Below are 13,122 nucleotides of genomic sequence, written 5' to 3' on the forward strand. Positions count from 1 at the left end.
TATATATCTGCCTCGGTAGCGAACCACCTCAACAAACCTGTGTTTTTTTAAGAAAACTCACAGAAGACACTTGATTTGCGCCTGCAAATAATCAAGGGAAAAATGAAAGAGAGAGGCAGAAGAAACCAAAACAACACTAAATAAGACGTGAAAGATACTAGATCAAAAACACGAAAAAATGGTTTCCCTGGGAATCGAACCCAGAACCTTTCCGGAACACTTGCTTGAAGCAATTGTTAACGGAAAATCATAACCGCTAGACCAGGAAACCAGTTGATGTAAGATGCCGTAATGTATGACATTATAAGCCAAAAAAGATACTGCCAACTAAGCATACTATCCATGGATCCGGCATGCAACTCCAACCCGTATTTTCTCAGTCGCTATCGTCCATGGCCTCGAAAGTCGTTTGCATGAGTGAGGTTATCGGATTTTATTGAGATACTAAGTAAAGCAAATAATATTGCTAATGAAACTTTCCAGCCCAGCCCAACTGGCTGACACGATCTAATCAAACGACCCAGTTTGCTGCAGTTCGTTGACTGAGCAATGATAATCTCCACAAGAAAATGCACCCTTGTGTTCCACCATTTACTACTTCTTTACTCCTCGAAATCCTCACGATCCTCATTAGTAGACTTTAGGTCAGCATGTTCTAAGGATCTAAAATATGACCATAGGTTACATTGTTAGGCCAGGCCAGTGGAATGAGCAAGTGTAAAATAATCAAATAGTTTGTTTAATAACCTTCAATTGCCAGCCCCCAGCATTTTCATTTTCCAAATCTTGCTTTTCTGCTCTCTTCCAACCACCCCTCCCCCCAAAAAAGAAAAGCTTCCCTCCGTAAATTTGACTAATAGCATGTCTAAACTTTGATCGCATACGGCAGGAACCTTGGATCCTACAATAGGGGTCATAGATGTGATACAGTGCCATGGAGTATTAGACACTTTCTATACAAAAGCCTCGAAGCGAGTGTTCTGTTTCATGCATTGTCTTCGCCCTACTTTGACCTCTCTTTTTCACCTCCTTTTTGCCCTTTATCGAGTGCCTCGGTTAATCATCTAGATCATATACCGTGGGGGCATGAAAAACTTACGACTCCTGTTGTATTTTCGAGTAAATGATTAGGCACACATAATGTTCCAGGTCTTGCAATGACTGGTCTCGCTAGTTTAGAGTAAGTCCTTAACCTCGCACCATCTCCATCTATGTTTAAGCAGGCGATCGAAACTGCCTGTGAATTTGTCAAATAAGATAAAGAGACCAATTGCCCGCGTGTCTATAAGGCATTTGAGCAATGGAGATTAGACACAGGGGGCAGGCGTGCCATGATAAAAAACCGGATTATGTTACCGCAGTTGGCTATTGAGTATGTAGGTTTCACGAAGAGGGTCGTCTGGATACTTGTAGACCTTCCACTCTCCTATCCCGAACTCTGGCGGGGCTTTGGTGAGACCACGACCACCACCCCCAAGGATCGCGTTGGCTGGTCGATAGGTGTCGTTGGCTTGCATTCGCCGTATCATAGAAACATGGATTTCAGCGTCAATAGGGATACCTCGCATCCTACCCATCGATAAAGGCCATCGAGTCACTTTCCACGTCCCATCATTTCGGAGGGTCAAACGTTTGAAGGGGACAAATTCCATAATTCCCCACGGAATGACTGTGGAATATGGAACCTGGAGAGTCCGTTTGAGGTAATCGTGAACTAATCCCTTCGCGGAATCTTCCAAGGAGCGATTGAATGCGGCCCCAGACAGAGATTGCGGACGCGTCTCTCCATCCTGGGAGGTGTCAGACAAAGTCTTATCCTTTTCAGCTTTGAGACTTTCCCGAACGCCCGCTGATTCCATTGAAATTGATGCATTAGGCTCAACACAAAAGAATTGCTGGAGTTTCTCTTGGTTGAATTGAACCCCAGCTCTTCGTGCTTCATCAACCATCCAAACCAATGGATTATGACTGAGACTAAACCGCTCGCTCTTGTCCAATTTCCAACCACCCCCAACGTCAGAATGACCGCCGGGGAACCATACCTCACGGATGTCTTGACCCTCAACGAGACGTTCAGGGTTCGAATGGTATTTGACCGCAGAAAATGAGGTATAATCTTTTGAACGCTTCTTTCCCCCCGAGCCCGTAGCCATTTTCCGGCAAAGCAAAAGTGGCTGAAACTTGACTCTTCTCTCGTCGGTGCTGACAGCATGTCGGATAATTCTGCTTGAAGGGTCGTCTTCCTCCACCACAGTCTCAAGGTCAACAACGCTGTTGACGGTATCGAACAGACCAAGGAAGTGCACGGACACATCTCCACGACAAACACTCTCGCGGTAGGCATTAAGCAGCTCGTAAGAGCTTTCTTGTCGGTATACCTTCCACTCGAAATAAGCCTTCCAGATAAATGGAATCATCTCTTCGTTGTCCGCGCTCAGTAAGCCAACCCAGTCAAGCATATCATTCAAGATGCGCGCGGTGTATGCTCCACGTGAGAATCCGAAGATGTGCACGTTGGAATTGGACCGATAGTGACGCATGAGGAATCGATAGCCACCTAGCACATGACTGTCAAAACCATGACCAAGTGCGAGTTCAAGTGCCTTGTTACTCCACGGTCTTGCATTTCGGATAGCTGAGCCTGCGAGGGAGGATGCGCTAATGTCGGTTCCAATTCCAGCTGATCTTTTGTGAGTTTGATTCGGAGAGTTCATTCATGGAAAATCGTACGTTGGTAGTAGCAATCTATACACATATTAAGTGAGCGGGAGTCCTTTCAAAGCTTTGTTACAGTGGTTAAGCGTACGATCTTGATCATCTGTCCGGTCAAGCATTCGGAAGATCCTCAAAATATTGCTCTCCCTGCCATCGGCACGTAAGGTGTTTCCAGTGCCATCAAAGCAAAGCACAATCTGCGGAGCGCGTGGCAAGGAAGTCATTGTTTTTTTTGTTCAGTCACTGTCCAAATACATGAGTAGCTGTGTAAGGGGTTCTAAATTTTATAAAAGGGGGGTTCTCATATTTAAGTAGCTCAACGAAGGATCGACGGATTCCGTGCGTCTCCAAACTGTATGAACATGTACATCCGCAACTGAAAAGACCAGTTATAACTGGTCACACGTCAAAGACTATCGTTGATCGACATAGACTAAGTTTCTTGCCGTTTTGTGCGGCATTTATTGGTGTTTATAACGCCACACTCCACTTCACCAGCTGAACGGTGGGTCATTTTGACACATGCACGGAGTTGCTGAATGATGTTCTCACAGCAACAGGATCGCCACCATGTTCAAGTGGGAGAAGAACTTCCCTCCGTTGATCACTAAGCTGTCATTCAGTCAGGAGATTATGATACAAAATCACCCTTCTTGCCCTGGTATCTCCCCCTATGACAGCAACTGTCCCTCGTGCGTCAGTGGGTAGCATTTACATTTGTCTTGGTATTCTCAGCATGACATAACTGACATAAATTATAGGAAAAAGGTATACCGACACAATAACTGGCCAATCGGGCTGTTGTCCTCTCGGGCTATCTATCAACCCGCGGACTGTGTCCCGGGAACCCCAACTACCAACAACCCGACTTGCCCAGCCGACGATGGGAAACTCTATGTTAAGAATGGGCTTTCGTACAAAGTGTACTGCGATGTGACAACCAATCTAGGGCCAGATGGCATGTTGTTTCCCCTCCGTATATAAGGTCCTAGTTGCTAATATCCTTATCAGTTGGTTTTGCTTATGTGGTTGACGCTAAGGCATGTGCGGATCTATGTGCCTCTAAGCCTGCGTGTGAAGATGCAACGTATCGTTCATCTGATAAAGGGTGCTTCATGTCGATATATTTATTGATTATTCCTAAGCTGGGGTAAATGCTTTTGGACTGATATTTCGTGCAGACAAAATCCTGGGGCCGAATTACAAAGGTACTCCTTTGCCAGGAGCCATTGTATTAGCTAAGCAGTAACGTGAAGATGTTGTGTTTGACCTCAACGTAAGATCTCATGGGAACTACGGCCCTGCTTTCACCCAGAGGTGCCTGCTGGGTGAGACAAACGACTTGTTTACCTTGACCATTATATTGGTCCCATTGTTCGTAAGAACAAAATCACTCTTTCTAAATCTCCATTAATGTCATGAATCGGATTTTCATGTAAAGCAAGAGTTCACCTCACAGTATTGAATCTATGTCCTTCGCTCGCCTTCCACGGTGTTTGGTCCTGTGAAATGCGAGTGGTTGGCGGAAGGTAGGAAGAATCTGAGTCCTTGCATAACATAGGGAACACTATTTTTGAGCATAATCAATTATGACTTCCCCTCAAGAGCAGAGTGCATATTAAAACGTATTTTATAAACCAAATCGCGTGGCACATGCGGGATATTTTTCTGACCGCAGCGACTTATCGGCCATAAGGAAGAGCCTTATGAAGCTGGCTTGAGGAATTTCTTCCCTCCAATTCATGCAGGTGCTGTAAATACTGTAATATATCGTGACTCAGCAAAGGTAGTATGCATATCGGTTAAACCGAACAAGATGGAATAGAGCCCTAATCTACAGGTGCCGCGGTTCCTATAGTCCGGCGGCCCTTTGAGAACCAAAATGGAGAAAGAAGGTGTCAACGTCCATCAAATTCAGTGCCCACTCACTTACTACACAGAATAAAATGGTAGGGTGTATTCGAGGAACCAAAACCTGGACGAGGCTTGGCCGAGAATGCGTAGGGTAGGAAGAATGATAGCTACCGGATGCGAGTAATCAAGTAATAACGGGTAGTGTCCTCTTCTTCAATCGGGGTTCTGAAACCATCAAAATAAGGCTTTGGTGCTATCGAGACCAAATCAACCCTAGAGAAGAGCTTTCAATGCTATCGCTTACTGTGCCTATTTGCCTGGAAATGAGGATGACCTGGTTCCGCGTGGAGCGGCCCGTCCCGACTCATTCTGATCCGAACTCGCAGTTTAAGGAACCAAGGCACACTTGCTGCATATGAGCATTTTCTAACAGATTGGAAATATTCCGAGGTAGACCCGGGGATCCCGGAGTATTAGGAACAGAGGTCGAATTGGACTGAAAAAAAAAGATGCAGAAACGTAGATCAGATGATTAGATTTCACCGACAGACCTGGATCGGAACTGTTTAAGACCAAAAAGAGGCTGTGTCTTTGGCCCGAAGGCCTTTTCCAGTGCACCATTTGACTGTGCTGATGAAGACCTTTAGTCCGGGGCCCCGCATCCCCCTCACATTTACCCCTCGTGGGCGTAAGATTCCTGCAAATAAAGTTCACAAGCGGCCTACTCCGGCGCCACTTTCTACGTTGGCTAGGCTTGTTTGCTTCTAGTCTAGCAATAGATATGTGATGTTCAAATCCGTTGGTTGGTTACTTCGGTTAATTGTCCCCAGTATGAAATGGGAAAAAGCCCGGTGGCACAATATGCTTGATTAGCCCCCCGACGAGTATACTTATGCTGAAAAGGCATTGCAGAAAATTTAGCCAGTTTCCTTACTAAGGAAATTATTGGAAAGCAAATTGAACGAATTAGAAATACGAGGGCTCCAAGTAGAACCAAACATAGCAAAAAATAATATTCTTGGTGGATTTATAAAGCTTGATAAAGCTTCATAATCCCAAGCAGTGGGGGAGCGAAACACAGAATTTGGGCTTGGCCCTTTAAGTTGACCTAGTATGCTCACGTCGACTAGTCACAGTGATCGGCTAATTTGCATTTGAATCGGTTCTCGTGGCCGGAGAAATTTTATTTCACACTTTTTGGCCGATCCTGATTTAGTTAGACGGACGTTGTTTTTTTGCCTTTGATCCTTGTGAGAAGCAGCCTTATGTGTGTCACATGGCCCTGTTTGTGCAACGCTGCAGAACGACATCTCGAGTTCGACAGGGGGAACCGGGGGCCGCTTCGAATGCACCCCACATAATGCTATGCAGGACAAGTCTAATTTGATCCAAAAGGCATAATTTCTGATATATGAAATTAACCGAGCCTGTAAAGACTAAAATGTGCCCATCTTGTCTCGTATTAATGTATACTGATATAGTTATTGGAGGAGAATTCCGGCCACACTATTAGCGTTGTGCCGCTCTCAATTTATGGACATCTTCAGAGATTAAAGAAGCATTATAAATAGGGAGGCTAGGAACTGCAGCCCTTAGACGTGCCTGTTCTACTTCGTGCCTGTTTGAGTATCTCATCGCCGGTTCTGAACGCTCACGGGAGTGCCTATCTCACTGTTATCTAATAAAAAAAGGGATCAAAGATGTTCTCCCAACTAAAGCTGGAGCGTGCCTGGGTACTTGTCTTAGGACTTGTTGCCCGAGGCTCACTTGCCGCTGGGCCCTGCGATATATACTCCTCCGGCGGCACGCCCTGTATCGCCGCACACAGCACCACTCGTGCCCTATACAGCGCCTTCACCGGTCCACTCTACCAGGTGAAGCGTGGCTCTGATGGTGTCACGGCTGATATAGCACCTCTTTCCGCTGGTGGTGTCGCGAACGCCGCCGCACAAGACTCCTTCTGCTCCGGGACGACCTGCCTCATCACGATCATTTATGATCAGTCCGGTCGCGGTAATCACCTCACTCAGGCTCCACCTGGTGGCTTCAGTGGCCCGGAGGCCAATGGCTACGACAATCTGGCCAGCGCAATTGGTGCACCGGTCACGCTGAACGGTAAGAAGGCGTACGGCGTCTTCATCTCGCCCGGCACCGGCTACCGTAACAATGCTGTTAGTGGCTCAGCTACAGGCGATGCAGCGGAGGGCATGTACGCGGTCCTTGATGGAACCCACTACAATGGTGGCTGCTGCTTCGACTACGGCAACGCCGAGACCAATAGTCGTGATACTGGAAATGGCCACATGGAGGCTATCTACTATGGTGACAACACTGTCTGGGGCTCTGGTGCTGGCAGCGGTCCTTGGATCATGGCCGATCTTGAGAACGGTCTGTTCTCCGGTATCAGCTCTGGCAACAACGCCGGGGACCCGTCGATCTCCTATCGGTTCGTCAATGCGGTTATTAAGGGCGGAGCAAACAAGTGGGCAATCAAGGGCGGTAACGCTGCGTCCGGCTCGCTATCAACGTACTATAGTGGCGTGCGCCCTACCGCGTCTGGCTACAACCCGATGAGCAAAGAAGGTGCTATCATCCTTGGAATTGGCGGTGACAACAGTGTCGGTGCCCAGGGCACCTTCTACGAGGGCGTGATGACCTCCGGATATCCATCTGATGCCACCGAGAACTCGGTGCAGGCTAACATTGTAGCGGCCAAATACGCTGTCACTTCACTGACCAGCGGTCCGGCACTGACCGTTGGCTCCTCAATCTCGCTGCGCGCAACGACCTCTGGCTACACAACCCGCTACATCGCACACACCGGCTCCACGGTTAACACCCAAGTTGTCTCATCATCCAGCACCACCGCTCTTAAGCAGCAGGCCAGTTGGACAGTTCGGACCGGCCTTGGTAATAGCGCTTGCTTCTCTTTCGAGTCGGTCGACACCCCCGGCAGCTTCATACGGCACTCGGACTTTGTATTCTATCTCAATGCCAATGACGGCACAAAGCAGTTCCACGAAGACGCTACATTCTGCCCGCAAACCGGCCTCAACGGTCAGGGTAACTCAATCAGATCTTGGAACTACCCCACCCGCTATTTCCGTCACTACACCAACGTACTCTACGCTGCGAACAACGGCGGTGTCCACACTTTCGACTCTGCCACGTCATTCAACGATGACGTGAGCTTTGTGGTTAGCAGCGGCTTTGTTTGAACTCTGGTTCACTTACCAGACATGTTGCGGAAGCGAGCCTTGCTCTCTTCCTACTTCATCCTGTGAAATTAATATTGGGTGATACATGATAATTTGCCAGGGTTGCGCAAGCCACCGTGGAGCTCTATTTGTAGATACCAGGCCTCGTTAGTAACTTAACATAGTGCAAATCAATTTATACATAGGTCTATGAAACTGAACCAAAGTAGATAATATCAAGTTGAGCTGTTAGGTTCCAGATTCGGCTCGTATTTGAGGCTTCTATCTGAGGAATCTTGATAGGTCATCTCTCTTATAAGTTAGAGATTGATGCCGAAGACTGACTGCACTAGTTCACCGGCAGTTAGACCTTTTACTGTTAGTACTGTAGAGTTGATATGGAGAAGGCCCACCGTAGATGCAACCCCAGATCTTGATAGAAATGACAAAAGAAACAAGAGAAAAAGCAACCAAACACACAGATAAATCCAGCACCATCTAAACCAGCCTGCAATGCAGTACTCAAACACAAACAATGCTTGGATTATCAAATGTGAGGTACCACATGTCCCCGTTTGCCCCATCATGGTACACCTGCTGGGTATTGTAAATCGAAATGAGGGGGCCCGCTTATTTCGGTCAAATTGATGCGACTCAGATTTATCCGAACCGTTCCTGGTGTTGCCTTAGGTAAGAGGACCCCGGGGGTGCTCATTGCAAATGTACTTTCGAAACGAGTCTGGCATCGTGTCGTGGTGTTGCTTCTCCGGGATTGACATTGCAGTCTATCGCTTCCCAATGATATATCATATCTTGCATGGTTTGATGCACGAGCATGTTGAATTCCAGTGTTCTGGCCACGAAGTACTCAATCTCGCCACCTTACACGACACTGGCATTACCTTGGGCGATGATAAGGCCGGAAAAGTTTTCATTGGCCGAAATAATGATGCCTGGATCATATATTTGGAGGTGGGTATACTAAAGACCGGGTCTCAAAGGATCGGATGGAGACGTTGGAGGGTGCTCCAGAGGGTCTTGCAAACATCAAAGCGCTTTTTTATCCCACTGAAGTATCACTAAGAAAAAGAGGCATGGGGGAAGATGAGGAGGAACTCAGGGAAACTGGTCGTAGGGATTTATTCCGCATGATAGGAGGATGTCAGCCACAATGTTTGGATTCAGTAGCTTGAGAGAGAATGTGACATGTGGCCCTGAGTTACCAGCCTTCGCATTACAGCCGAGGCATTCAATGACTCTCTGTAGTCATGTATCAGAACCCTTGCCATGGCATCTATCTAGCTAGACAGCGTAGGATCAGACATCAATGGGGGAACTTGTTGAATTCATCTATCTCAAACTACCACGCCACCTCCCACATTCAAAGAAGAGGCATTGTGACACGATTCTCGTAATCAACATTATCTTTAACGCTTTCGATGCGCTCATGACAGGTCCCAAACATCCTATCCCAAAGACGAGTCTGCTTGCCATAATTGTGACTCTTCCTCCAACCATAGCGATGGTGGAGATCATGATCTTCAATGACCAGTTCTGCATCAAACAACTCCAACAGCCAATTCACAGTAGAGGGAGCACCACCATGAAGCCGGAGACCACTATGCCCAATAAACTCCGAGAACGCAATATATTGGAAGCAGATCCACCATTCGTAGAATCCCATAGGCAAACCAAGGATCTTCAGAGTACTATACGCCATGAGGGGGATACCCGTTATATCCATGAACTCTTGCTCGTGGTCGGCATAGGCAGAGAGCAGGGGGTTAGGGTGTTTCGTCAAATGGTGTCGACGGTGGAACTTCCACAAGGGTCCCACAGAATGCATCATACGGTGATACCAGTAGAACCAGAAGTCGACGGTGATGCTGTAGAGGCCTATCTCCAAGGGAAGCCATTTCCATTGCAGTGATGCTGGTGCCTCACCCTGTTGATAGGTAAGAAAGATGGCCATGACCATGCGGAGACTGGAGGTTGAAATGAGTTCCCGTATAACCTTTCCAACACCCACGTCAGGTATTTCATCTCGTGGATGCTTGTCGCCATCCAAGAAGCCGTAGACTTGGCCAAGGCGGCGCATAATGTGCATTTCATGGATACCATTCAACTTGAAAAAGCTGGAATATAGGGCGAAGGCGCCAATGAGGCTCAGGTTTCGGCCGGTATAGGTCGTGTAGATATGTTGAAGGGCGAGTGGGATCATAGCGTGGAGTAGAATCCACAGGTGAACCGTCCATTCCCGTATGGCTGGGATTTTATCTTTCTTCGAGAAAACGGGGACTTCATTATCGAGATCGATGAGATGCAGTCCAAGGAGTTCGATCATCCAGTGCCAGAAGCTCCATTGGGACCGGTCATGGCGCCAGGTAGACACCATGGAGTCTGCGGGATTTCGCTTGGTGGTCATTGTCTGAGTAGACATTTTGATCATAAGTCAAGGTTCATCTGAGTGCTATACATTATCTTACGTGCAGAAATAGAAGTTCTTATACACCGTATGCTAGCAAAAGTTTTATACCCGACTCTTACATGTGAAGTCATGATCGCCAGCGCACAAAAGCCTAGGCAGACGACAATTTAAAACTCTATCACTGTAGACAAATCAACAAAGCCTGATCGGGCTTTAGAATCTCGCCTAGAGAATGTTGGGGATGCTGGTCTCATCTGATGTGGAGGATCGTCTGGACTTGTGATAAAGCCGTCTGCCTCGGTTGCCGGATATCTACTTCATCTATGCGGGGAAGATTCCTACTTATTGGATAAGCATGACTTTCACGGAACTTATTCATTATCCGCGGGGTAATAATGCTGCTGTGTGGCAATCAAGGAAATTGAAAGGCTGAATACTTGATGGATAATATAATTTACATTTCCTGGACAAGAGACAGAAAATATAATGACAACGCTTTCAATACACTGCAATAGGAACGCATATTTCCAACAAATATATACCGCGTATGCAGGTCTGAGTATATACAAAATGCCAGTGGGGGGTATCCAGGACGCCGGCGTCCTATAATGGCAGACGATTATGTTCATCTTCATCCTCCTTATATGCAACCAACTGATAAGGACCAATAGAGCGAGATATACCGCGAAGACGACGATGGACAGCGAAATAAACACCACAAACAAGACATCCAAAAGCCACAATCACAATAGTCCACGTGGCCCACGAATAACCAGAAGACCTCGAAGAACTTCCAGCTGCCGAAGCAGGCAACCTTTGAAGCAATCCCGTCACACCAAGGCTATCACCATTTGCATGGATAGCTCGCAAGCGGAAGAAAGAAACCACCTCAGGAACAAGTGGAATCTCAGTCTCAAACCCAGACCGAGAAACTTCGTCGACGGCGCTGAATGTCATATTGGATAAGCTTACGCCATCCCATGCCTCCACACGCCACGCAGCTACCTCCGTCGCACCATTCCAGCTAACGAAGACACTGTCGGGGGTGAGCGTAGCGTCAGGCGTTGATGTAGGATGACCGATCCAGTCGAATTTGAACACGCGGTAGGAGACGACCCGGCCGAAGGTGAAGAAAGCCGAGGCGCCGAAGTGCACATTGCATACTACCTCACCCTCAGGTGAGAACTCGGTGTATGCAGCCGAGTGACCCCAGCCCACGAGGACGTTGCCGGTATCGAGCAGTTGCAGGTTTCCCTGAGAAACGGCCATCATGTCCTGCGGGTGATCGTAGGATTGTACGAGTGTCGCCTGCTGCGCGTTCATATCCAGGTCGATGATCATTCCGCGGCTTACTGCGGAGGGGTCGTCATTGGTATAGGCGGCATTATCGAAAAGACTGAGACGGTTAGGGCCTCGCCAGCGGGCATCGTGCTGCCAAGCGAAATCGGTGGCGGCTCCGTCGGAAGCATCGGTGAAGTCGTTCTTCTTTCCTCCCAAGGACCAGGAAACTTCGCCGGTGGTTCCGTCTATGCAGGCGATGGTATGGAGGTGTCGCATCGATACCAGGTACCGGCCCTGGTCGTCCTTGTCCACGCTGTTGATATGGCAGTAGTCGTATCCTGAGGTGCGTCCAGTACCGGTGTCTCCAATTGGGTCGTAACTATCGCTTGGGGAGTAATAGTCGGATGCGCGCCACTGGAACAGAAGTTCACCTGTTTCAAGGTCGACTTCCTGGAACACTCCGTCGTATATCCATCCCAGCTCGGGGCCACCAACAGATCTCAGGTCCACCACTATAGGGTCGTAAATCATCAGAAGTGCGGTGTCGTTGGCGGTGATGTGGAACTCGTGTAGATCGCCGTCATACATGCCGACGGGTGATACGACATGTCTTTGGTTATAGGTAGAATCAAGCTACATACCAAGAGCAGGTTAGTATATTGAGCTTCTGGCGAGCCAATTCCAATGTCTGTCCTACCATGTACCACAATCCCCGGCCATAGTTGTCATCTGTATCACCTTGCCAGTAGGTAAGGAAATCCTCGCCCTTGTACCGCTGTACTTTGAAGTCCTGTGTCGTACCCCCATTCCATTTTGTCCACACAAGTTCACCAGCAGAATCCAGAATCATAGGACCCGGATGGGCGACTGAATCGCCACGAGGCGCAAGGAAGGTATATCTCGGATCGCATTGCGCACCAGGTGGGGAAATTTCAACAATTGGCGATTCCTGGTCGAAAGAAACATAGTCCTTGGTCGGACCTAGCCCTTGAGCACCTAGGTCATACCAACTCAACCCGGCGCGGAAGCGCAATCTAAGAAGTTGTGGGACGGCAAATATATAGAAGACAATTGCGCCTCCCAGGGCAGCAACAAGCAGGGCGATCCATCGGATAGGAAGATAATTCAGGCGATTACCGCGGAGCCAGGAGCTCATGCGACGCAGGCCAGAAGAATTCCACAAGAACATTGGCGCATCGCGGACGAAACAAGAGATATCGAGGGGAGAAACGGGCAAGGGGGATATAAAGCGGACATCATTATTACTCCCGCTTGAACGGGTCAACGTTCAATTTCGGCGCAGAGACTCCCTGCTGGATACTCTTGGCTGCACGGACAGTGGAAACTCGGGAGTGGACGCGTATGTTGATTCGGTAGGTGACGGCATTCTCATAGTAGAATATTGGTCCGCCAAGCTTCTAGTGGATCGATTTTCCTTCGAGAATCGTGGCTGCGCCAACCAGAGACTAGAGTCTCTGCCGGTTGGATAGTCCGCTAAATCACCTCGTGGCTAAACCAAACTCCACAAGTCGACCAGTAAGGAGAAACGCTCGAGGATCATCTCTGTCGTGCCCCTCAAGGCCGAGGAACTGCAACGCCACTAGCCCACGCGTCCTCGTCCTTGGGGCGGGATGTGGCGTTGATGTG

At 48.2% G+C, this 13,122-nt stretch overlaps 5 protein-coding genes across 5 annotated transcripts; 2 read left to right on the plus strand and 3 right to left on the minus strand.

The window, feature by feature from the left end:
• Window positions 1-1,352: 1,352 nt before the first annotated feature.
• On the minus strand, window positions 1,353-2,939 carry PENARI_c009G07280 (T6SS phospholipase effector Tle1-like catalytic domain-containing protein; the record flags this gene model as incomplete). The annotated part of the gene is made up of 3 exons (XM_022631915.1): window positions 1,353-2,680; window positions 2,731-2,745; window positions 2,807-2,939. 3 exons carry the CDS (start codon window positions 2,937-2,939, stop codon window positions 1,353-1,355), a joined length of 1,476 nt encoding a protein of 491 aa, XP_022488282.1.
• A 346-nt stretch (window positions 2,940-3,285) lies between these two features.
• Window positions 3,286-3,964, plus strand: PENARI_c009G12511 (uncharacterized protein; the record flags this gene model as incomplete). The annotated part of the gene is made up of 4 exons (XM_022632083.1): window positions 3,286-3,407; window positions 3,477-3,648; window positions 3,727-3,823; window positions 3,897-3,964. 4 exons carry the CDS (start codon window positions 3,286-3,288, stop codon window positions 3,962-3,964), a joined length of 459 nt encoding a protein of 152 aa, XP_022488133.1.
• A 2,305-nt stretch (window positions 3,965-6,269) lies between these two features.
• On the plus strand, window positions 6,270-7,787 carry PENARI_c009G03761 (alpha-L-arabinofuranosidase B; the record flags this gene model as incomplete). Its single annotated transcript, XM_022631819.1, has 1 exon — window positions 6,270-7,787. The coding sequence occupies one exon, from the start codon at window positions 6,270-6,272 to the stop codon at window positions 7,785-7,787; it is 1,518 nt and encodes a 505-aa protein (XP_022488176.1).
• A 1,360-nt stretch (window positions 7,788-9,147) lies between these two features.
• Window positions 9,148-10,206, minus strand: PENARI_c009G05759 (sterol desaturase family protein; the record flags this gene model as incomplete). The annotated part of the gene is made up of 1 exon (XM_022631870.1): window positions 9,148-10,206. The coding sequence occupies one exon, from the start codon at window positions 10,204-10,206 to the stop codon at window positions 9,148-9,150; it is 1,059 nt and encodes a 352-aa protein (XP_022488366.1).
• Window positions 10,207-10,797: 591 nt separating this feature from the next.
• PENARI_c009G00103 (arylsulfotransferase family protein) lies at window positions 10,798-12,664 on the minus strand (the record flags this gene model as incomplete). The annotated part of the gene is made up of 2 exons (XM_022631700.1): window positions 10,798-12,108; window positions 12,173-12,664. 2 exons carry the CDS (start codon window positions 12,662-12,664, stop codon window positions 10,798-10,800), a joined length of 1,803 nt encoding a protein of 600 aa, XP_022488319.1.
• Between the last annotated feature and the right edge of the window lie 458 nt (window positions 12,665-13,122).

Source organism: Penicillium arizonense, assembly GCF_001773325.1.
Source record: "Penicillium arizonense strain CBS 141311 chromosome Unknown PENARI_contig009, whole genome shotgun sequence".
NCBI classification, from domain to species: domain Eukaryota; kingdom Fungi; phylum Ascomycota; class Eurotiomycetes; order Eurotiales; family Aspergillaceae; genus Penicillium; species Penicillium arizonense.